General features: G+C 49.2%; 11 protein-coding genes across 11 annotated transcripts; 7 read left to right on the forward strand and 4 right to left on the reverse strand.

Annotated features, from left to right (window-relative positions):
• Positions 1–890: 890 nt before the first annotated feature.
• On the forward strand, positions 891–1,835 carry VFPPC_02575 (hypothetical protein; the record flags this gene model as incomplete). The annotated part of the gene is made up of 1 exon (XM_018282201.1): positions 891–1,835. The coding sequence occupies one exon, from the start codon at positions 891–893 to the stop codon at positions 1,833–1,835; it is 945 nt and encodes a 314-aa protein (XP_018146575.1).
• Positions 1,836–2,234: 399 nt separating this feature from the next.
• VFPPC_13295 (hypothetical protein) lies at positions 2,235–3,500 on the reverse strand (the record flags this gene model as incomplete). Its single annotated transcript, XM_018291072.1, has 6 exons — positions 2,235–2,468; positions 2,538–2,603; positions 2,778–2,942; positions 3,009–3,083; positions 3,143–3,154; positions 3,219–3,500. 6 exons carry the CDS (start codon positions 3,498–3,500, stop codon positions 2,235–2,237), a joined length of 834 nt encoding a protein of 277 aa, XP_018146576.1.
• An 809-nt stretch (positions 3,501–4,309) lies between these two features.
• Positions 4,310–4,711, forward strand: VFPPC_02576 (hypothetical protein; the record flags this gene model as incomplete). The annotated part of the gene is made up of 1 exon (XM_018282202.1): positions 4,310–4,711. The coding sequence occupies one exon, from the start codon at positions 4,310–4,312 to the stop codon at positions 4,709–4,711; it is 402 nt and encodes a 133-aa protein (XP_018146577.1).
• A 1,327-nt stretch (positions 4,712–6,038) lies between these two features.
• VFPPC_13296 (hypothetical protein) lies at positions 6,039–7,352 on the forward strand (the record flags this gene model as incomplete). The annotated part of the gene is made up of 1 exon (XM_018291073.1): positions 6,039–7,352. The coding sequence occupies one exon, from the start codon at positions 6,039–6,041 to the stop codon at positions 7,350–7,352; it is 1,314 nt and encodes a 437-aa protein (XP_018146578.1).
• An 828-nt stretch (positions 7,353–8,180) lies between these two features.
• VFPPC_02577 (protein kinase) lies at positions 8,181–9,738 on the forward strand (the record flags this gene model as incomplete). The annotated part of the gene is made up of 6 exons (XM_018282203.1): positions 8,181–8,431; positions 8,477–8,817; positions 8,876–9,067; positions 9,119–9,237; positions 9,298–9,466; positions 9,530–9,738. 6 exons carry the CDS (start codon positions 8,181–8,183, stop codon positions 9,736–9,738), a joined length of 1,281 nt encoding a protein of 426 aa, XP_018146579.1.
• An 866-nt stretch (positions 9,739–10,604) lies between these two features.
• On the forward strand, positions 10,605–11,252 carry VFPPC_13297 (hypothetical protein; the record flags this gene model as incomplete). Its single annotated transcript, XM_018291074.1, has 1 exon — positions 10,605–11,252. The coding sequence occupies one exon, from the start codon at positions 10,605–10,607 to the stop codon at positions 11,250–11,252; it is 648 nt and encodes a 215-aa protein (XP_018146580.1).
• A 968-nt stretch (positions 11,253–12,220) lies between these two features.
• VFPPC_02578 (1-phosphatidylinositol-4,5-bisphosphate phosphodiesterase delta 1) lies at positions 12,221–14,228 on the forward strand (the record flags this gene model as incomplete). Its single annotated transcript, XM_018282204.1, has 2 exons — positions 12,221–13,658; positions 13,717–14,228. The coding sequence occupies 2 exons, from the start codon at positions 12,221–12,223 to the stop codon at positions 14,226–14,228; spliced, it is 1,950 nt and encodes a 649-aa protein (XP_018146581.1).
• A 519-nt stretch (positions 14,229–14,747) lies between these two features.
• Positions 14,748–15,749, reverse strand: VFPPC_15526 (hypothetical protein; the record flags this gene model as incomplete). Its single annotated transcript, XM_018293279.1, has 3 exons — positions 14,748–15,512; positions 15,580–15,612; positions 15,720–15,749. 3 exons carry the CDS (start codon positions 15,747–15,749, stop codon positions 14,748–14,750), a joined length of 828 nt encoding a protein of 275 aa, XP_018146582.1.
• A 2,656-nt stretch (positions 15,750–18,405) lies between these two features.
• VFPPC_02580 (hypothetical protein) lies at positions 18,406–19,190 on the forward strand (the record flags this gene model as incomplete). Its single annotated transcript, XM_018282205.1, has 2 exons — positions 18,406–18,736; positions 18,802–19,190. The coding sequence occupies 2 exons, from the start codon at positions 18,406–18,408 to the stop codon at positions 19,188–19,190; spliced, it is 720 nt and encodes a 239-aa protein (XP_018146583.1).
• A 664-nt stretch (positions 19,191–19,854) lies between these two features.
• On the reverse strand, positions 19,855–21,045 carry VFPPC_15527 (hypothetical protein; the record flags this gene model as incomplete). The annotated part of the gene is made up of 1 exon (XM_018293280.1): positions 19,855–21,045. The coding sequence occupies one exon, from the start codon at positions 21,043–21,045 to the stop codon at positions 19,855–19,857; it is 1,191 nt and encodes a 396-aa protein (XP_018146584.1).
• A 198-nt stretch (positions 21,046–21,243) lies between these two features.
• VFPPC_02581 (peroxin 8) lies at positions 21,244–23,298 on the reverse strand (the record flags this gene model as incomplete). The annotated part of the gene is made up of 1 exon (XM_018282206.1): positions 21,244–23,298. The coding sequence occupies one exon, from the start codon at positions 23,296–23,298 to the stop codon at positions 21,244–21,246; it is 2,055 nt and encodes a 684-aa protein (XP_018146585.1).
• Between the last annotated feature and the right edge of the window lie 44 nt (positions 23,299–23,342).

Raw genomic sequence — 23,342 nt, forward strand, 5'->3', positions numbered from 1 at the left:
GATGAAACGCGATAAAAAGATGATGTGTAGCACAAGTCGCCGTTTGACAGTCCTGACTCCTGAGTGGCAAGCATCAAAGAAATATCATTTTCTGTGGCAGACCAGAAGCGGAAAATACGTCTGCTCCTGATAGGGGGCTGCGAACTCTTAGAAGAAAACCACCAGCGCCAAGATGAGGGTTCAAACGTTGAGGTTGGTCCAAAGTGATGTGTCAGATATCGAGGCCCAATGCAAAAGAACTTAGGACAATTTGTGTACAAAATTAGCCTTCACAGCTAACAAAATGAAAAGAATGATCTATTCATACAACTACATCAGTTACAAGAATGTTTCTAAATGTTTGGGACTGTTCACCAGTTTAGGAGTATTGCTGTTTGTGCCTCGACCAAGACAACGAGTCAGTCGACAGAAGGAGGAGCTAAGGTAAATCTGGTCTGAACCCTTCGTTTCTATGTGCGTAATGCTTTAGAGAATAAAACATACTGAAAACGGCGCCAGGCTTTTCTTTAGGATGGATATTCATAGATTTTGGTCCTGCAATTGGAAACGTAGGGAGTCGTGCTGCTGTTCGAAGGGGTGGACGCAACTTACCTTCCATTCCCCGTAGTATAATTTTATCAACTAATACGTGATAATAAGGCACTGTGCTTCAGAAATCCCTGTTGTCGTGTCAAGTTGGGCAAGATGTCGGCTACAACCGCAAACTACGGTATTGAATGTCTTTGTCGCTTTATTACGTATGTGAATTACCATTCTGAGTCTACAATCTAGTGCCATTGTATTTCTTGCGTACTCCAATCTCGGATATAAAATGATGTGCAATCGCCTGATACTTGTCTAGTCAGAACGAACTCACCAAACCGTTTCCTGTTATTTAAACCAAAATCATAATGCACCTCTTCAGTACTGAAATCAGCGACTTTCCTAAGTTCCATGTCCGTGGGAGTGGACTTACCAAGAAAGGCGATGTTGACGACCAAGTCTTTGTGATACCCGATGGCAGCGGGCGTCAGGGTGATCGAAATGTGCGCCTCATCATGCGCAGCGTTGGCAAAACAACCGCGAGGCATATCGACATGGATGGCGACATTATTGCTGAACACGAGTTCGACCCCGAGGACGCGAACAAATTTACTATTACCTATTATGGCAAGGGAAGGCTTTCAGGGGACGTAAAAGGGAGCGAGAAGGGTGGTGAGAATGGGGATGGGAAGGGGACTTACGAGGAAACCGAGAAAGGGGACGAGAAAACGGCGCAAGAGGAGGGGAAAGAGAGGAAGTACGTGATTCGAATCAAAAACGAGCCGGATAATCAGAAAAATTGCGAATGGACCATGGTTGTCGAAGGGGATTATAAGCCCAGAACGCACGCAGCGGAATATTACGCACCAGAGTTGACAAAGAAAGGCGAAGAAATCCGTGACAAAATCTCTCACAACTTCAAGTCGCTTTTCCACCACAACAAGGAAACAACGAAAGATAAAAAGCAAGAGCAGAAAACAACAGAGAGTGGAAGAAGGGGGATCGAGATAACGTTCTATTCCTGGCTGAATGAGATTAGCGGGAAAAGTTGTAAGATTGACAAGCATGGTAAAGCCCTATACTTGAAATTTACGCAAGGGAATAATGGAGATTCAAGCGACCTGCATCCTTCGTTGGCAAATGTACTTACCCTGGATAGAGAGACGGGGTTGGAGATCAGTCGTGTAGGACTTCTAGCTTGGATAGGGGCGATTTGGACCAGCAAGATTCCGTGGACTCAGCCAGAGAACAAGAGGGGATACAGTATTCTAGCGCCACCCGATTGGCCTCGGAGAACTGACTGGATCCCCTGATTGCTTGTCCCTCTGGTAGTAAGTAAATTATTTACTACCTTGACGGCTTGTTGCGTGACGAGGTCGTGTTGATTGAGGCGACCAGGGTTTTGCAAAATAACGGCCACTTTACCCAACTTTAGTCATTCCTTTACCTGCGCATTAAATTACAGAATGCTATCTTTACTTAAATACAAATTAGTCTAGCTCTAGAGATCAAACTACCGAGAAAGGTATCAAATGCCACAGTTTCAATCTCATTGATCTCCGTAGCAGAAGGTCCAATAGCTGTTTACTCTTTAACCGAAGTGCAGCTGTGAGTACAGCTAGGGGACTAGACTGCTATTTATTCAACTTTGGCGTACCACGAAAATTTACAAAGAAAGAAGAAAGTCGGCCCAAGGCAAGTCCAGAATACACCTAACTCCTCTTTTGCGGGCAAGGTCCATAGCCCGCGGTATCCGGTCGAGGTACACTAGGGTCAGCATACCAACCCTGAGCATCGTTTGACCAGTACTTTCCGGTATCTGCGTAGTAATGTGTTTTATTGACGAAACATAACCCGCCTGATTTGCCTAGCACTTTTTGTACAGGATTCTCTTCTTTCACGCCGTCTAGGCACATCATCATATAGCGGTTATACCCGGGCCGATCCTAGAGTCAAGGTGTGATTAGGGTGGGCTTGCTCAAATGTCTGGTATCATCTTGTTGGTCTGGTCTCACCTGAAGGCTTGGCTGATACGAGTTGCAGCATTCTGCTCTGGTGGCCGTGTCATTGCACTGCGTTCTCTGTTCAGGAAAATTAGTCAGGTGTATCCAACGTGTATCAAATGTAATGACCGTTGGTGAGTTTTGGCAAACGCTAACCCGAAAACAACCCTAGATAGGCAATGCAATGTCAGTATAGTCTGTTCGAGTCGAGTCGAGTCGATTAGGTCTACATATGGAAGGAAGGGAACCTACCAGCTTCTCCAATGCACGAAGGCCATGGAGCCTGGCATCTGCTCTGTTCGGTTTCCACCCCTCGAGCTCGGCGCAGCTCATGTATTTATGAACAGGGTTATCAGCCTTTGTGAGCCTATAATTAGGCGCACACTTGGCCATGTACCCCTCGTAGTAAGGACCGGCCTATTCGTAGAATACCATATGAGTATCTCGGCGTATGAAAGAATACCAGGGGCGCTGGTTACCGACCTCGAACGGAATAGTGTCTCTACCTTCACAGCACTCTTTTATGGTACTGCTGGTACTATTTGTGCATAGCTTGGCCTGCGTATATCATGAGTCTTTGCTTTCCTATCAATCGCCGTAGTATCAGAATCACTCACCCGTTCGCATCCCTAGTCAAGACAGTGAGATGACATTCGCTTTTATCCTGAAGTATTTGTAGCATGGCAAACTTACCGCCCTCTCCCAACTGCGAAGTCCACACTCGCAGGAGTTCATACCCGCCGAACAGGAGTCGTAGCCATTTTCTAACTTTTCGCAGCTATGCAACCCTACAACAGGCTCATGGAAGAGTTGCTGCGCAACAGGAACAACAAACTGTCTTCGTTCGGGATTTGGTGTATAGTTCTCATGAACTGGAACATCCTTGGTTGCTGGCACCTCCGCGGCATGCCCGAAATTGGACCCTACAGCCGCGAGACTGACAAGGAGTGCTACGGTAGCGCCTTTGCCCATCATTCTGTAACCGTGTATACCTGCGTGTGTGTGTGAAAGATGAATAGAGTTGTTGAAGTCAGACCAGGTGCTTCTTTGCTAGAAGATTTATATATATGTGTGAATGCCTAAATAGCAAGCTGCATTACGAGAGTAGAATTCTCTTGCAGCTCTATTGGCCAGATTATTACACGGTCCACATTCCTTAGCACCGAGAGTGTATGCCAAAGATATTCCGATTATGAGGTAATAGCATAAACATCCAGAAATTAGCTTATGAGGTGTGGCTATGCAGAGGTTAATGGATTTATCAGAGCACTCCCGTTGGTGTGATGAGCCTACCTATCCACACACTTGACCAAGCAACTGACGGTGGCTGAGCGTAGGCCAAGTTCACGAAAATGACGTAAATTTTATATTTGGGGGGTTCCTTTGGGATGCAAACTACCTGATCCCTTGATACCCAAACTGTTTAGGGGACTTGGCGACTCTCTGGGCTGTATATTATAGCAACCCTACGATTATAAGCTTACTTACTCGTGCCACTCCCCACTTGCGGTGGTGCGGAGGAATCGAGTGTTTTGATGATCCGATGCGGCTTGCCAGGGATAGCCAGTCATGTCCGTCAACAAGCCCTTTGCCACGATGTTAAAGGATTCATGGGTTTTGCTCCAGACAGGGCTGGGTGTCCGCTAGATAAACAGAGTATGCAAAATAACAATCATGTCTTGTAAAATTGATAAGTATCGCGTTAAATCCATTCAAAACATGACATACCTCGTCAATTCCTACCCTCTAGTCCACTCTATCAGGACCTCGTTATACGTTTCACCATGGCTCGTCCCGTTATCCTCCTGATGGCCGTCCTCAGCGCTGTGTGCGTTATGGCAACTCCAGTAAAGGACAGTCAATTCGCACATGCCATGAATGAGAACGACGGCGTTCTGCCAGATGACCTCCGTGAATACCTGAGCATACTCGGGGTCGCGGATGCCAACGCACACACGCACACCAACGCACACACCAAACGCGGATTCCCATCGATGCTTGTCCAGGCTTTGGATACTGCGAATATGCTGGCTGGATTTCTTGGGACGAATGGAAACACCGGAGGCGGGAATGGAGGTGGTTCTTCGAGTTCGGATTCGGAACATCGACCTGATGGCAGCTGGTGCAGCGCTCCGGCACGGCATTTGCTCGGGCACTATGACATTGAGATGCCACGTGTGCCATAGTTTATGTCTCCAGGTATATTAAATTCACCGCACTACATGTGTCTGGAAGGATTGTGAAGAAATCCTAGCTAGTGACGAGTCGGTAACAGCTGTGGGTTGGTTGTTGGGCGGCGCTGTGCCTCAGTTTAGATTTATTTGAGTAAAACTATAGTAGAAAAGCTCAATCATGATGGTCAAGATTCTTTCATCCTTTCTAGTAGATGAGTGGCTATTGTGGCGCTAAAGTCAACCTTGAAGATTAGACGAAGACGAACGATTCCCGACTCGGACGGGATCAACATCCACACATTAGAGAACTCTTGTAAAGGCTCTGCACGGCGTGTAAGTCTGCGAATTTCTCTACCAAAATAGACCGCTAGTCACCTGTTTAACTCTATGGGGACAAGGCCAAATACATGACTAGTTGAGCCACGGCATCCGAGCGAGGCCATTCTGGAAAATTCGGGCTATAATGGATGTGGCAGTGCGATGAGACGTCGCCACGCATTTCCAATGCACGGATGCATTGTTCATCAAGAGATCCTTAAATATTACCTGAAAGCGCTGTGGTATGCCATTTTGACGACAGCGCACAGGCGGAGTTAGTTGGTTGTGGTCGTTTCAAGCAAACAATAGTTGCTTGGCGATGTTAAGCCAGCCCTACTACATAGAAGGTTATATTAGAAATACCATGTAAGTCCGGCGAAACCGAACTCTCTTGGCAGTCCCACATAACTCATGGTTAAGGTTAGTTAGGCAATGCATTATTCTGTTAATACTATAATATTCCTGAATCATGCAATACAAACTTGCGTAAGCCCTATTATGCTATGCAGGCACTTGCCAGGACGACTTCGTATTTTTAACAGGTGAAATACAGGGTGAATTGCAACAAGTATACCTACATAACCCTAGTCTCTGGCATAAGATGACCTATCCTAGTTAGTATTTCCAAGTGCAATAGCAGCCCTAGTTAAACTTATCTCCATGCAGCACCGTTTTGCTTTGATATGCCATAAGCCTAATGCGCATCAGTTAACTTCGGTAATTTATCAGCTCATTCTTAGATATTCAGCGAGTCACGTACATCAGCTATCCACATATCCTACTGTTTGTACGATTAATCTATGGTGCTAAGATGTTATGAGTGACGTGTAGTTGATCAGCGGCCAAGTCCATATTAGTTATAAAGATCAAGATCTATCTTCTCTCCTGGCAGCCTTCTCACTCACCCATTCTACACAGCAATAAAAACAAAAACACATTTACTCTGCTTTCCATTCATTTATCCATCCGTCCTTTCACTCATTTCTTCATTTTTAACCAATTTTAAAAACCACGCCAAACCATGGCACCTCCTTTCCTTACACTACTTGTTGCGTTGAACGCTATAACCGCCACGGCCAGGACTGTTCCTCCGGTTGATAATGGCCAAAATACAAGTCTCGAAGACGTTAACAAAGACAACTTGATCGACAATACGTATGAAAACTTGCTCCCTCAGGTCCCAGCCACAGAGCTAGAACCAGGCAACTTCGACAACGGGCCCAACGACGATGATTTGGTTGTGACCTCGAAAATAGACGACATCCTAGGGCGTCGGGCTCCTCGCCGTCCCTCGAGGCGCCCTGCTTTTCGTCATAAGAACCGCCCGGATGGTTCTAGTAACCGACATGACGATAGTTCTAATAACGGTCCTAGCAACGCCCCAAACAACTTCCCAAAGGAGGGTCCTAGCGATGCTCCCAAGAATAGTCCCAAGGACAGTCCCAACAACGGTCCCAACGACGCCCCCGAAAATGGTCCCAAGGATAGTCCCAAGGACGCACCAACCGACGCTCCTAAAGACAGTCCTAAGAACAACCCTAGCGATGCCCCCAAAGACGCTCCCAAAGACAGTCCTAATAACAGCCCTAGCAACGCTCCGAAGGATTCCCCAAAGAATGGCCCTTCAGACGCTCCTAAGAATAGCCCCAAGGACAACCCAAGCGATGTTCCCAAAGACGCTCCCCAGGACAGTCCTAACAACGGCCCACAAGACGCTGACAAGAACGCTCAACTCAACCAACTGCAAAAAATCAGCGAGTGGGTTGAAGTAGCCGCCAACGGTGCTTCACTGATCGACTCCACGCTCAGTATTGCCAAGACCTCTATTGAATTAGACGATGGCCGAAAACTACTACCCAATGGCTTGGTTTACGATCCCAAAACCAAGAAGCAGTCCACATGCAACGGAACAGCTGTGAGCGATACTACAACTCCACCTGTTGCTGGTAACTCGACGACTGCTCTGACTATCAAGACACCTGTTGCTCTCTGTCGAGGACCTTCTGATGGCCAATATATCCTATCCAACAACTACACTTACAACGAGAAAACCAACGAGTATCTTGGTAATGGGAAGGGCTGGCATTCTATACCCGACGCGCCTAAGCCTACTATCCTCGGGAATGTCAAGTGGCCCGCTAGCGGTGTGCCGTCTGTACAGGTCAACGCTGCGCCAAAAGTCATGGGTTTGAGGGGCGGAAAATGTTTCCTTAATGCTACTCATTTCTACATAAATGGCGGAAACTACTGGACAAAGGAAGTCGGCTGGTACGTCGACCTTACAGCACCTCTGCCGGATACCACAGGCCATGACTGTGCCACAAAGTCAAGCTAGACTCCGCATATTATACAGTCAAGGGCCATGCGTAGTTGAGCTTGAGACTTCTAGGTACCCGTAATGCCACGTTTGAATAGAACATGGTGTCGTGGATACCAAAAGTCTGCCTTGAGACGCTAAGCAGTGCTCAAATACATATGACGGCCTACTGTAGGCGCTTTCTCTTTCTAACATGACTTACCAACATAGTGGCTGCAGCTGCCATGCGAAGGATGCTAGAAAGATGACACGGGGTTCCACATAGAAAACTGCAGATAACTTCATGAGAAGAGCTCTTTTAGTTTCCTTTAGGTAGCTTTTCAATTCAAGTAAAACGTCTTCTGCAAATCGATGTCTATAATGATCCTGGTATAACGGGCTGAGCCGGACAACTGGCTTGGCTTCCACTCTCTCTTTCCACCCAGTCTTAACAACCTGCCTGGATCTAAATTCGCAGTTTGCAGAGTCTAGAGGTATCATCTGAAACGTCCGTCTGGTGCTTAGACTGGCTTAGTGGTGATAAAGATTTCAGTTGGGGAGGACATTTGGGAAGATGGTGGTACAAGATTGGTAGTATTTAACTTGAAAGCTGCAAATCAAAGAAATTAACCGCTAGGCCATTTGACTAGCCAAAGAGAACGCTTCGCTCATGTAAGAAGATAGTTCAAAGTTACATGTCGTACTGTAGTCGCATCCAATTCATAATGCAGCTGCCCAGGAACGGACATTCTTTGTCCCGCCCTTGTGAGCCATGACTTCTTACCGTCAATCACGGGCCAGTCCCTTTCCTTCTGCACGCAAGATGACGCGATCACCAAACCGTACGCGATATCCGATCGCAGCAACATGATAAATCTGGTAAAAGCAGCCTTGGCAAACACTCGCCTTCGACTTTCGAAACTCCTTGTGCCAATCTCGCAGCTGCCGTCGTCGTGGCCTGGTAGCCCTCCTCATTTCACAGAAGAACCAAACTATTACACTCGTGGAGGTTTTCACCCTATTTCGCTTGGTGATACCTTTAATTCCGAGCGATACACTATCCTGAGAAAATTGGGCTACGGTCAATACTCTACCGTTTGGCTTGCCAGAGATTCCAAGTACGTCGTCTGCCGTCCTGATCTACCAGATTGCTGACGACGCAGATGCCAACGATATGTCGCGCTAAAAATGCTGAGGGCAGATTGCTACGGCGGCTCTCATGATATTTTTGAGCGGGAAATTCTCTCAAGGATCTTGGAAGTGTCTAGGAGTAGTTTTCATGAAGGTCGCAATTACGTATCGCATCCCCTTGGACAGTTCAATCATAGTGGGCCAAATGGAGAACACGTTTGCCTTGTTTTTGATGTACTAGGGCATCACCTCGGTTTCCAGGCCGCCAAGCATGAGGACGGAAAGTTACCCATAAAGGCAGTGAAGCAAATTACGAGGCAACTTCTCCTGGGGCTGGACTTTCTTCACAGAGAGTGCGGAATCATTCATACAGGTATATCGCAATTCATCGAAGGCTTGCTGGTTTTGTTTATTGCTAATATGACAAACAGATCTTAAGCCAACGAACATACTCTTGGAATTAAAATCCCCCAACGACACTATTTCCAAGTATCTCGACTCCATCTCGCCACGGACAACAGATCGCCAAAATGGAGTCGCAGTCCCGCTTCGAGAAGCCATCACAACACCCCTTCTCTCCGAAATGGCGTCGCCTCACGTCAGGATTATTGATTTTGGCGTTGGTTCGTAGCTTACATCCTGTTTTAGCAAACAGTCTGCTTACTTTACCTCAGCTTCTTGGAGAGAGAACCATCTGTCGGATTCAATACAGTCGCCCGCGCTGAGAGCGCCGGAAGTAACTCTCGGCGCTCATTGGGATACTGGCGTCGATATATGGAGCCTCGGATGCCTTGTAAGAAGGACATGCCGTCATACAATAATATATGCTGACAGTTTGGCTGAATACAAACAGGTTGTGGAGTTCGTTCAAGGTATCGTGCTCTTCTCTGGCAAAGCGTCAGAAAGGGGGACGTGGACCGCCGAAGATGACCATTTAGCCAGAATTGCTGAAGTCCTCGGCCCGGTTCCATCTAGTCTGCTTAATAGGGGGCGTCTCTCATCAAAGTTTTTCGACGAGCAAGGTATATTGTGCATATTCATCGTACTGCGACTAGGTTGTCATACTAATGTGTTAAAATCTCCAGGAAAGCTTATTCGAATTAGCGATTTAAACCCAACGAGTCTTGAGCGCTTGCTTAACGGCAAAGTGAAGCCGTTCCTGAAACCCCGTGATATGCCAGAAGCTGAAATTACTACCTTTATCGATTTCATCAAGGGCATGCTGGAAATCGACCCGATGTCGCGAAAGTCTGCAGCAGAACTGTTACAACACGAGTGGATTCGCTTGTCATAGGGACTCGAAGATGCGCAATGCATTTTCTGGGATTTGAATGGAGCAACTTGACGATACATTTGATGCCAAAAGGTTATCGAGGATCGGGAATACAGGCTCTTGCAATGCAAGTGGACGATGTACGTCGAAGGGATATGGGAAGAACCCAGAGCCGTCTCGGTCGCCCGTTCAGTCAAGGAGTATGTCGACAATGCTCGATACATGGGGAGTAAACCCCAAACGAAAGAGGCCCAGGCACAGGGCGAGAAGAAGACTTTGATGACGATGGTTTTGGACTTCGATTGGCACCGAAGGGTACTATCCAGGTTCATGGGTATTGGGGACTCGCAAACCAGGCGAGTCTCTGCGCAAATCACCAGCTTGGGAATACGATCTTCCTTCCCTGGGGAAAAATCCCCTTTTACTAAAGAATCGTATAGTATTTGAAAGGGAGCAGGCAATCGAAATTTCTCACGTGTCATACTTGGCTTGGGTGATGATGATGAAAAGGAATAATTATCAGTGGCATCTCCCGGCTCAATGGCGTCGCCCGACCGAGGAGAAGGGGTATCATCCCATCCAAGAGATGGCTTCTAAAGATGAAGCATCGTCCCGCTAAAGGCCATACTGAGTATGTGTGTTCTTTGAACAAGGTTTTGCTGTCCTTAGCGTGTTAGAATCTAGACCAGTGATGTAGGTAGAAACTGAACTGAAAGTATTAAGCATCGTCTGTTCCTTCGACACTTGGTGATTAAGAGGTGTTCATGTGTGACAATGAATATATTGACGTACCACTGAACATTACGACGATGAATATAAAGCAATCCACGGCACCAAGTCCTTTCTCTTTGGATACAGAGCACTTCTACTCTCCACATACAAACAAAATGGTTCCCTCCGTTATCAAACACGAAATTGGCAAAAGCTTCAGGTTCGAAATATCCGGCTTCCAAAAAGGAGATGGTTCTGTCCAGACTGTCCATGTGCATCCCCTCGACCGCGCACGCAAGCCCTGCGAGAAGCCAGGCGACAAACCTGCTTTCCTGGCAATGGAAGGCGAGAAAAAGACGCGGAAAGAGATTTGGCGAGCCCGTTCCGACAAAACCGATACCCTCATTGCGGAACTAGCACTCAGCACCAACCGCAAGAACCGCGGTACGATTACCTACCTTGCCAACCAAAGTTGCACAAAACACGAGAAACACTACCCTATTACTATTCGTGAGGACCGAGATTGGAAATCCTGCAGCTTTTTCATTGACGTTCCGAAGGCCGGGTCGTCTGGAGGATCATCGAGAGAAACTGTCAGAAAAGAATACATGTGGCGTCGACAGTTTGATGGTTTGGGTAGCTGTGAACTCTTTCACAAAGAAGCGATTAGGACATATACAGCAGCTGGCAAGCCACCTAATGTGTCAGACAAAAAAACGTCTCTTGGAAAGTTCGACAGAGATCACATGTTCTTCCTGAAGGATTTTGACCGGGAATTCGTTCAAGTAGCGTGTTTGGCTTTAGCGGCGATTCTCAAGTCTTGATCAACGACCCTGTCGGCCCTGTCCAGGACATATCATGTCGCAGTATTGGGCGGTGGCTATGGAGTTTAGGAGGTGTTTTCCGAGAAAAATGGTCAATAAATGTTTGTTTTCTTCAATAGGTTCGTGTGACGTTTTGATTCTGTGTCTGTATTAGTTTCCACCGCCCTTTGTTTGTGCCTGAAATGGAAGCATTGGAGGAGTCAAGGGGCGCACAGGTAGGACATGCTGGGCAGTGGATGAATATGTCCGGTGATGTGCTGATAATTGCAAGCTGTTGCAAGAGGCTTCAGCATGTGCCATGCTGTTCACGGTTTGTTCGCGGTTGGCAGAACTCAGCGAGTCAGCATCGTGGGCCTGAATCTGTGAAGTCGATTCGAAGAGAGATCGGTCACACTTGACAGGTTGGTAGCTGCGGTCGTGCCTTCCCTCACAGGGACACCGGTTGACAATATACGTGCATGCGACTAGCCATTGATGATCACGCTATCCGACGATGGCCCACAGACAACAGACACAGACATGGCCCAGGGTCCGTCTGGTGGCAAAGATCAACCCAGACGGCTCTCTGCCCAGTAGGGCTGTGCATCCGCATTGTTTTGCTCAGCTCACCTTGCTTCGAACAGGCTTGTGCTCCCCTCAATGATCACAGGCACCTGAACAAGGAATCACGCACATTTATTGACACTGAGCCCCCTGTTACATCTGGATCAGCACCCGTCACTGCTGGTCCTGGTGGGTTCGTGAACGACCTTGGCAAGGGGCTGGTCAATCACCCAAGCTGACTCGTACTCGTTGGGCGGTTTCAGGCCTCCAAACCGGGCATTGATCTTGAAACATTCAGTCAAAGACAGCTGTTGAATTCTTTAATTTCCTGGATTTTCGTCCTCCCACTGGCCACCCGTTTCTTACAATCTTGACTCCGCGTGTTCATTACTCTTTGAAACAACCCGCTCTGAGACAGAACCAAAATGACCACCGACGACCACATCGATGCACTCAAGCAAGCTGGTGGGGGAGCCAGTCAGGCTCTTCGTGCGACTCCGACTCTAAACAGCACCTTCCTATCCTACCTAAAGACCATATTTGAGACTCATGCCGATGCCGATGGGAAATGGTCGCCCGGTCAAGTTGAGCGCTTTATTCAGCAGGTTCAGGATAATGATCGTACGACTAAGGCTGCGACGAAATTGCTGGGCCAGCCTGATGTCGATCTGAACGCCTTCCTCCAGTACATGACTTCCGAAGATGCTGCCATAACAAGGCCGTGGAAGGGAAGCGATCTATCTTGGCCGCTTTCAAACTACTTTATCAGTTCCAGCCACAACACCTACTTGACGGGGAACCAGCTGTACAGTGACAGTACAACTGACGCATATACAAATGTGCTCCTGCGGGGCTGTCGATGCGTTGAGATTGATGTCTGGGATGGAGATGAATCAGACCTGTCAGATACGTCCGACTCGAATTCGGACGATGAGAAGGTCCAGGGGGGAACGAAAACAGCCAAGTCGAAACGCTACAGCACGTTTGATAAGCTGAAGCAAAAAATTCCAGACAGTCTGACATCAAAGCTCGAGAAGACGAGTTTGGGTAAATCTTTGGAACGAAGACACACCGGGAAGACTTCCGCCGGTGCAAGTCCTAGTGTAGCTTCCGAGAGCGACACCAAGGTTGTGCCAGAAGTAGCTGTCGTTGAGCCTCGAGTGCTTCACGGCTACACACTGACCAAAGAAGTTTCGTTCCGAGATGTGTGCAAAGCGATTCGAGAAAGCGCCTTTACGGTATCAGACATGCCACTCATCATCAGTCTCGAAGTACATTGTGGTGCAGAGCAGCAAGTCATGATGGCCAACATCATGAAGGAGGTTTGGAAGGGCATGCTTGTTAACGAGAGCGAGATCAAGCCGGGAGTGCTACCAAGCCCTGAGCAACTGAAGCAAAAGATTCTCATCAAGGTCAAATATGCACCGCCAGATGCGCCAGCGGCAGCGGCAGAATCTGACAGTGGAGATGATGAGCGCTTGCCAGCTGAGGCAGCACCGCCCAAGAAACCATCCAAAGTCATCCAGCAGCTAAGCAAGTTGGGCATCTACACCAAGGCTGTTACATTTAAGGCGTGGACGCAACCCGAGGCTAGTATGCCGACGCATATTTTCTCCTTGGCTGAAAAGAAGTTTATCGAACACCGCGAGAATCATTCCAAGGAGCTCTTCACTCACAACAGAGACTATCTCTTGCGTGCTTATCCCTCTGGACTTCGTATCCGATCCTCAAATATGACACCCACTGTCTTTTGGGGATCCGGCGCCCAAGTTGTTGCACTAAACTGGCAACAAACAGATGAGGGCATGATGCTGAACGAAGGCATGTTTGCCGGAACAGGGGGATACGTCCTCAAACCTGAAGGTAGACACACCCGACCATTATTCACATCTATGTTAAGGTGCTAACACCCCCATGATAGGATACCGCTCTAACAAAGCAAACAAATCCCCCAACACCATCAGCTACAAGACACTAACCCTATCGCTCACCTTCCTCGCCGCCCAATCCATCCCTCTCCCACACGGCGACAAATCCCAAAAGAAGTTCAACCCCTACATCAAGACCGAACTACACGTCGACGCCTGCGACCCCCAAGCCCACGGCCGTCCAGGTTCATCCGACGGTCTAGACACCGATGTCCGGCACAAGGCTCGCACCAAGACCCACAAGGGCACCGACATAGATCTCGGCAAGCAGCAAATCTCATTCAATGACGTCGATGGCCTGGTGGAAGAATTGACGTTTGTGCGCTTCACGGTGCGGGATGATGAGCTTGGCAGAGATGATCTTGCGGCTTGGGCGTGCGTGCGGCTAGATCGATTGGGACAGGGGTATAGATTTATCCATTTGCTTGATTCTAAGGGTCGTTTGACAGATGGTACCATTCTTGTCAAGGTGGAAAAGACGCTGGCGGAGGACTTGGCCAACTGAGGGACGTAGATGCGTGATGACGTATGAATGCACATGGCTGGAGGCAAGGGTATAGGCATGTTGTGCATGGCGACGGTGCTAGGTTTGCAACTCATCATCGGATGAATAGCATAGTTATTATTGCATTTCAAGAACTGCTTTGCACAAGATGAGTAAGGTGACTGATTTTGTAGATTGCATAATGGGATTGCTTCTGTCCTATACGGCGTTTCTGTGCTATCCTGCCGATTACGCTCCCAGTCAATCCCCACCCCAAAGTCCATATAGCTGGCATGTTCACACAGGCCTAGCATTTATAATGGTTACACGCCAGCAGCAAGATAAAGAGAGCAATTCAAATATGGACAAAAAATTGAGGCACAAATCATTAGTGTCAATTTAGACTGAAGTATCAAGACTTGTTGTCTGAAAGCTATATCAATGTTCCAAAGTCTCATTAAAAAGACCGTCTCATCAATTGAGTATCAATCGCTGCAAAAATAAAAAAGCCCATGACCAAGGCCAGTCTCATAAAGTCGTTTAGTAGTCATCATCGCGGCCCTGCTTGGAGCGGCCCTTGCTAGCAAGGCTGTCGCTGCCGAGGACATCGCCGGCCTTCTCGAGGAACTTGCCGACCTTGCTGCCGCCGCTGTTGTCGTCGTCACGGTTGCTAGAGCCGTAGGAGTCGTTGCCACCGGAGCCATATGACGACTTGTTGTTGCCGGAGCCGTAGCTGTCGTTGCCAGAAGAGCCGTACGAGTCACTGCCACCAGTGCGACCAGATGAGCCGTAGCTGTCATTTCCAGAGGAACCAAAGTTGTTGTCATTGTCACGACCACTGCGGCCAGAAGAGCCATAGCTGTCGTCGTTGTCGCGGCCGGATGAGCCGTAAGAAGAGGACTTGTTGCCAGAGCCATAGCTATCATTGCCAGATGAACCAAAGCTGTTGTCGTTATCACGGCCACTGCGACCGGATGAGCCATAGGAGTCGTTACCTCCAGTGCGGCCAGATGAGCCGTAGCTGTCATTTCCGGATGAACCAAAGCTAGTGTCATTGTCACGGCCACTGCGGCCAGAAGAGCCGTAGCTATCGTTGCCAGAGGAGCCAAACTTGTTGTCATTGTCACGGCCCGAAGAGCCATAGGAAGACTGGTTGTTACCAGATGAGCCGAAGCTGTTATCATCATCGCGTCCACTTCGGCCAGAAGAGCCGTAGGAGTCGCTGCCGCCAGTACGGCCAGAAGAGCCATAGGAATCATTTCCAGACGAGCCGTAGCTGTCATTGTCGCGGCGGTTAGACGAGCCCTGGATTGAATTGTTAACGGGATACTCTTTTTAAATCGATGTCAAGCTTCAAGGATTATTGACTTACGTAGCTGTCGTTGTTGCCACCACCGTAGCTGGACTGGATGAATTACCCGTGTTAGTATTATGAGCCTGTACGGAGCGGGGTAGCTCGAGGCAAGCTCTCAAGGTGAGCCAATTTCTTGAGAACCCTTAGCTGTAACTCACGTTGTCGTTGTCGTTGTCGCGGTAAGACATTGTGAAGGTAGTGTGTGTAAGTGCTTTGTGAGGGAAGGGTATAGATTGAATGAGAAGCAACTGATGAGTGTGAGACGGCGATGCGAGATTGATCTCTGGTTCTCAGTGAGCAAGGCTACGGGCGGTATTAGACTTTATATATGGGCGCCGCATGTGAGAGACGACCTCTTGCATCATCTCTGCCTCTTCTCGCTCATCCACATCCACATCGGTAGGCATGCGATGGGAAGCAAGCTACATGCAACCCGATCTGGACCTGTTGGATCGACGAATGCGCAGCTCCCCATGGCCCCATGTTGCTACGCCACACCTACTGATGCCCCTCCTTCGGCAGCGAGTCGGGCTCACGGCCATCGTGGACGCCGAAACAAGCAACCATGGCCTGGTTCAGCTGAATGGTGCCTCAGCTTGTCCACGGCCAAAGCCGCAGCGATGGAGCTGTCCCACAAAAGGGCAGGGTCCGTCCTGCGGCTGGGAGCTTGGTAGATGAGGTCCCGGCATAGCTACCCGTATATCCAGTCGCCTGGTACCTTTTTAACCGTAGAGTCGTGGTGGATGTTGGTAGCGAGTCTTGTGCTCGAGCTTGTTGAGAATGGGCCCCATGACACGGCAGGATTGGGGGAGAGATGCAACGCTTGCGATGATGCCATGTTCAGGAAACGGTCCTGGCGCGCTCTCGCTTTCATTATGGTTCTTCCATGCAGGTCTAGGACGTCTGATTGTCGCGGCTGTCGCCAGAGTGTGGCCATCGAGCACCATTGATGGATCAAGATGATGTCAAGCCAGAGACGCCGGCGGATCGGCAACTCGAGCACCTGGGTCAAGTGGGCTGACTGGGAGGAACTGAGGGGTCGTCGTCATCTCGAGCCGGATACCAACTGGTAGACATGAAGAATTGGGAGCTGGAGGTTGTTCCATGTATCGGACTCTAGACAACAAGTGAAAAGGAGCTACCTTGGCGGGGTAACACCTAGCGGACTGGGAAGTAGCAACCAAGAAAGTGGGGGGCGACGGCCTCCCAAACTCCCATTGCTCTTTCCGAAAACCATCTGAGCAGGGAATCGACCATGCACGTCCTCTGGTCCTCTGCCTTGCTCTGGCAAATCTGGTAGTCCAATGATCATCTCATCTCGTCTCATCTCATCCCATGTCTCCGCGTGGGAACCTTGGAAGCTGATTGATTTCCGAATTCGTCTGGTGCCATCAATTCTTGCGCAATACAGGGAATATGCCACGCATCATGATTGTGGCGGTACATGCTTCCCTGCCCCCAAGATTGTAAATGTACCAATTGTTTGAAACAAGGCCAAGTTGACAAGCTGCTGCATGCAACCGTGAGCCACAGCCAAGTCCAATCTTGGAATGTCACCCAGCAGAACATGCATGGCTAGCTTTATTCTACTGGACCATCTCGTTTGGTGGTGACACGGATGTTCCATTCAAGTACAAGAAGTTTTTGTAGTTTCTATCTGCTCATCAATTTACGATGCCCCTCTTGGTCCACTTGGCTGGTATGCATGGTGGTGATGGTTGGTGGTGGCCATCTCGTTTGGCTCCAATTATCGGGTATGCCGGGTGTTAGTCCTATACTCATTGGCCTGTGTTGGAGAGACAGCATTCAAGTGGCAGAGAGAAAACTAACCTTGAGCTTGGGGGGAAGAGATATTGTGTGTCAAAGCTAGATGAGGGGATGTTGAGGGGTATTTTCTCTGAGCTGCGGATGAGGGACAGGCAATGTGCAAATATGCAGCCAAAAGAACAATTTCCCAGAATTCGCATTAAGTTGCAAGGCAAGTATTTCGCGCATATAGAACATGAGGCGGCCGCAGAGTAGCAGTAACGTATGTACGAATATATCAAATGCGATCTCTACAGCACGTCAATACTCCGTATCCTGCTTGCTTGCTAAATTCTGACGAGGGTGTGTAACACAGAAGCTTGACGCCAATGAGCTCTACTGACGCTGTGTGAGTGTGACAACGTGGTGACGATGATGCAACACGTCCACAGGTTGCTTCTCATAAACTTTACCCGCGCCATGCACAGTGACTCTGCGAGACAGGTTGGTCGAGATTTCCGGCGGGAACAGCCTGCAAGATGCCAAGTTCCTTGTCCTCATCAGATGTAGGTTAGTATGAGAAAATGTGAGAGGAAGGCGGAGGGGCGGATGAGATATCACGATGGGCGAACAGTTGCGGTGCAGCATCGCTCGCAGCTTTATTCTTATTTTGCCAGCTAAAGTATTGTAATAAGTTTGGGGCCGACATTCTATGCTTTGATCGGATCGACGGCTTGAGCTAATGAAGATGCAGCATGTATCTCACTACAAGATCAGATGGTGACAATGAAGTAGTCCAGAGCCCTCTCGGGCTACTAGTCCAAACTTTCACAATTTCTGAACCAGAGCTTCACTTTTAAAATGTCAATTCATTTCTCTCCTACACCAGACTTGGCACTGTCGATGCGCCAGCTGCCACCAGCTGTCAAGCAGCTGTAACACTGTCTGATTTATTGCCCAAATACTCCGTACAGTTGCCGCAATTATTCCTCTCAATTCAATGTTTTCTTTCCTTCAAACCAAGAACCGCCCGTAAAGGTGAAGAAGGGACTTTGTTGTATCAGACCCAGCCAGCGTCCATCCAGGCGCAACAGAATCATGGCACAAAACTCCAAGACCGTGAAGACCAGCCCCAGTTGGAGACACATCCGAGTCGGCCCTCATCCTTTTCCCGGCGACCTAGACAAGATCAACGCCCAATGGATGGACGCGAGGCGACCCATGATGGATGCATTCTTCCAGTATGTTTACGCAGATAAAACTGGCGCCGCAAACGTAGTAGCATGTCTACGCGGGGGTGCTGAGTATCGGGTGTGCAACTTACTCATGAAGAAAGGCCTTAACTTCGTCTACCAAGAAGAGTTTGCCTATTTGGTGGATGAAAAACTTTGGGGTAAATTTTGGGACGATGCAAACGCATCAGGACTTGGTAACGGCCCTTCAGCTACTCTCTTTTATATCCACGCATTTCATTCGCTAACTCTGAGCACATAGTTGCCAAGGATTTGGACAATCCGAAATGGCCATGGTCTCATGTAAAGTCCCTCACTAAGCAAGGTGAAATATCAAGGCATTATGACGCGTATTTGACCAAAAAACGACAGCCACCGGTGTATACGTCCTCAGCAACACAGACGATAGAGGGTAATCCCAAGCCGGTGTCCAAGGTCCGGTATTGCAGAACCCAAGTCAAGGATTCATGTGATGAACGTTGGAAAACTATCAAGACTGAAGTATGGGGTGATGACGGTGACTGGACGAACGCGCAAAGCGTGCTGGGCTGGCCGGATGGTCGCAAACCCAAGCGAGCAAAACGAGAGGAAGTTGAAGCGTTATCCGAGCCCGTGAGCCAGAGGGGTGTCATTTCCGCAAGAGAAGGTTAATGCATGAGTAGCCCGCATTTGACAACTCGGCTTCCTTACAACAAAGGGGCCGGATAAGTCTAGCAATGTTGATGAAGAGGATCTCAGCAGCAATTTGAACAAGGGGCATGGTTTTTTGACCGAGGGTTCGTGGTTTCACAGCAGAAGTAAGTTCCACAAAGAGATGCAATCTTAGATAACAGCCTTAAAATCTTGAAAGAGCTAACCGTTTTATGTAGGTAGTGTGGTTGCGGTAAAGCATTGCTATACGCGCTAGTAGGTCAATACGGAGGTGGAAGATCGGATCAACCTTGCGTTCATGATGAGTGAACCAGCGTTGCAAAACACTAGCAGTTGCAAGCTTTTAAAGTGTCAAGCTCTCCTAAGCGTTCAATACTCTGATATGCCGGTTTGAGATTCTTCACGACATTTATCTGTCTGAATGAAGAAGTCACAAACCAGGCAAACGATGCAATGCATTTGCTATCCTCACAATAACCAGGCCAGCAGTATTTCACTATCTGTCGCACAAAACGACAAATACAATTCATTAACACTACGTCCCTGGCCGTGATAACGTATCCAATCCACAAATCTATCCCCAAGTCTCATCCCAATGCCTTTAGAAACGCCCAAACACACCCACAATACAGCATCACCACCACACAGCACAACCACAAACTCACTACCCCTTTCCACATGCGCAGAACCCCTTCCCGCCCTTCATATCCTCCACCGTAACCTTCGGCAAACAACCCGCCTTCATCCCCTCCCCACACCTCACATACCCCCCGCAAAACTCCAAATCACCCCCCGCCGCCGGCACCGTACACGTAAACTCCCTACAAACACACTTCCCCAGCGGAAACGCCTCCCACTCATCCCCCGTAGAGCACTGCGGAAACGCGGGATACACCAGATTCACGTCGTGGCTGGTGCTCTGCCTTCCCCCCGCGCACGTCAGCCTCTCCTGGCAGAACTTGTGCGGGTTCGGCAAGACCAGACAGCCGGGCTGTTTCGGTCGACACTGGCAGACGGTCTGGTTGCCGTAGAGGAAGGGCTCGAGGATGCACTGCGGGTATTCGTCTTGGCTGCACTGCTGGGGGAGGTTGGTGCATGCGTCGGGCTTGTTCTGCTGGCAGGGGATGGGGAGGCAGCGGCATTGTTTGTCCTGGCACGTCTCGAAGTGGTGGAGGGTGGGATTGCAGGGGTAGTTGGTTTTGCAGAACTGGTTGCCTTTGCTGCCGGGTTCGCAGGAGGGGGGTGTTCGTTTTTGGAGTTGTTGGCAGGTTAGGTTGATGGCTGTTTGCTCTGGGATGGGGGAGGATGGGGAGGTATAGGGAGATGGAATGGGTGCCGGAGATGTGTTTGCGTTGCTTGTGTGAGGTGTAGTTGGTGTGGCATGTTTTGATATCTGGTTTGTGTTAGGAGATGAGTAGATGGTTTCTGCCTTGGATTCTCGGCGTGATGAGTTCCAGTTGCCGGCTTCGTTTATCCTCAAGTTGCCCTGCAAGATATCTGCAAGTTGGGCGGAGGAAGTTGCAGTAGTCTTCCTGATAACAGTCGTGATTGTAGTCAGACCAGCCGTAGGTGCTATGCTTGGAGACAAGTCGGTCAAGGAGCTATCGCCTTTACGCAGTGCAGCTGCTTTAGTCGATGCTGTTTCTTGGCCAAGGTGTACATGTATTGTAGTCGAATTACCAATAATACCCAGAGAGAGCTTTCCCGCCGCGGGGTGAGAGGTCCGCTGTTTGACTGTAGATGCCGTAGATGAAGGAGCCTCGGCAGATAAGGTTGAAGTTGGGGGAGTCGACGAGGCAAGACTATCTGCTGCTGAGTGCTGAACCAGCAGTGCTACAAGCAGCAGATTCAACATCGTAAAGTCGGAGCCGAGGCATACAGAGATATGACAAAACGTGCAAGTTGAACGTGAGAGCTCGACATGTCGAACAATATATACCCAAACTTGCAACTATACACCGTGAATCAAGGCTGCCCTTGAGACGAAATACTCAGTTTCGCATTGTTCGTGAACAACATAGTATACAACAGATGAATAGCTGATTCTCACAGCCTACAACCGGCTACTCGTATCCCCTCCCAACGCACCACTCATCAAAGGTGGTTCAGGGGCGCCTCCAAACAGCACAAGTTCTCTGCCTCCTTTTGTCCCCCACCAAGCAACTCCAATCGTCGACCTCTCCACGTCCATCTCCCCATTTACCAGTATGTCCCAGAATCGCTTCTTCACTGGTAGTTTCAGCCGAGGGTCTTCAATCTCATTCATGGCCTGGGCAGTGATTGCCAACCATTCCTCCACCAACGGCAGCGGCAAGAATGGCAAAGAATCTATCAGCGTCATGACCAAGGCACTTTGCTCTGATAAGGGCTCCTCTTGCGTTTCTTCGAGTGCTTGTGAAACAGTGTCTGGTTTGGTAGGGAGCAAGGTCTTGCTCGCGGTAATGGTGTTAGTGCGAAGCATGTCCAAAAGTGTTTCCGACATGTGTGGCTCTATGGCGGCGATGGGGAACGGCGGAGATACAATTTCCATGACGGTTTTGAAGGCGACTCTGAATTGGCGTGGGGATATGTGTTGAGGGAACGAGTCAAAGACTTTGACAATGTAAAAGGGTGTAATCTTGATGGTGAGTGCGCTGTGTTGTGGGCATGAGAGCACGGATAGAATGGCACTATGAGCAGATTCGAAGATTTCGGTCATGGATGGTGACATGGCGCCTTCTTGGGAGAGGTATGAGATTGCGGGCTTCACAATGAGGAGCTCGCATGCGTCGGTGGAGAGTGTGAGAGGGAGATGTTCCGCCACGTTGAGGTAGAATAAATCGAGCGTCATGTGAAGGTGTGCTGACGGATTGAGAATTGCGTCCGCAGGTCGGATTTCTCTGAGAAACGCTTCGGTGGCTGGGCCGTCTCGACTCAAAACGTCAAGCGACGTCATGTAAGCGAATGTGTATACCTGGAACGCGCTGTTTCCGTTTCTATTCGAGATGAAGAACATATTTCGCAATATTTGCAACGACTTGGAGGCAACGCTGGGAGCCATGCCGTGCATCAACATGTGCGGATCCAACAGACCGCGAGCCACAATTGCCTGCAGGACGGCTGTCGTGCCAAACATGAGCTTTCTGAATACCTGCCACAATAATGGCCAGGTGGTTTGTGCCGTTTCAGGGCTCAAGTGAGAACCCTCAAAGGCCGGGTCGATTTCGCTAAATCGATTCTTTTGCCAAGCATCCAGGACCCTGGCAGTAAATACTAACAAAGCATCCTGCGCTTGCAACACCACAGGAGTATCAGTCGCATTCTGTACAGCAAAGGCTGCCAGTTTGGACAGTGGGCCCATGTTTGTCATCAATGGTTGCTTGTCCATGTCCCGCAATAGCTGACAGGAAGCAGACCGTTCAGGCCATGAGAAGATATGGCCGGGTTGCAATGTGGTGTCTCTGCTGACTGCCTTGAGGAACTGCGCATCGCAAAAGCCTTCTTCTCCGGTAATTGCCCAGATGGCAATTGGTAGCAGCGCATTGCAATTTATCTGAGCTCTGTGAAACTCGGAGAGTATAGGAAACGCAAAATTCAAAGCCGTGATGATGGATACTGCGGCTGCGGGACCATCTTCGACGTTTCCTTCAAGGGCGAGATTGGCGGCCATGACGACAGCTTGCTCCAAGGTATTGCGCAGCCCTCTCGACAAAGACTGTCGATCTTGGCCTTCCATACCCATCAACACACCAGTCAATACGAGCAGGTGCTGCCACCGTCGAGACCTCTCGTCAGCGCCCTTGACAACTGCTCGGGTCCATTCTTCGCATCGGAGTCCTCCGCCTTCAGATGGACCTTTGCGTTTGACGCCCTCGATTTCGTTCTCGCGCACGCGAACGGCGGCGGTGTGATATATGCCGATTATCCTTACGGCAGTTTTGGATCCATCGTTTCGGTGCCAGATGGCCGGGGCCGTGAGAAGCTGTGATGTGAGGACACCGAGGTTGAGCGGGTTGGAGAGCTGCGTTAGCAAATGGGTCGTGGTGCCGATGATTTGGTCCGTCTTTGCGGCATCGTGGACGTCCTGGTAATACTGCAGGACAGTATTTAGGAGTCTATCTGCAGGCATGATGTAGCATTGAGTATTGCTTGCTACCGCACCATTGGTTTGAC

Source organism: Pochonia chlamydosporia, chromosome 2 (genome assembly GCF_001653235.2).
Source record: "Pochonia chlamydosporia 170 chromosome 2, whole genome shotgun sequence".
NCBI classification, from domain to species: Eukaryota; Fungi; Ascomycota; class Sordariomycetes; order Hypocreales; family Clavicipitaceae; genus Pochonia; species Pochonia chlamydosporia.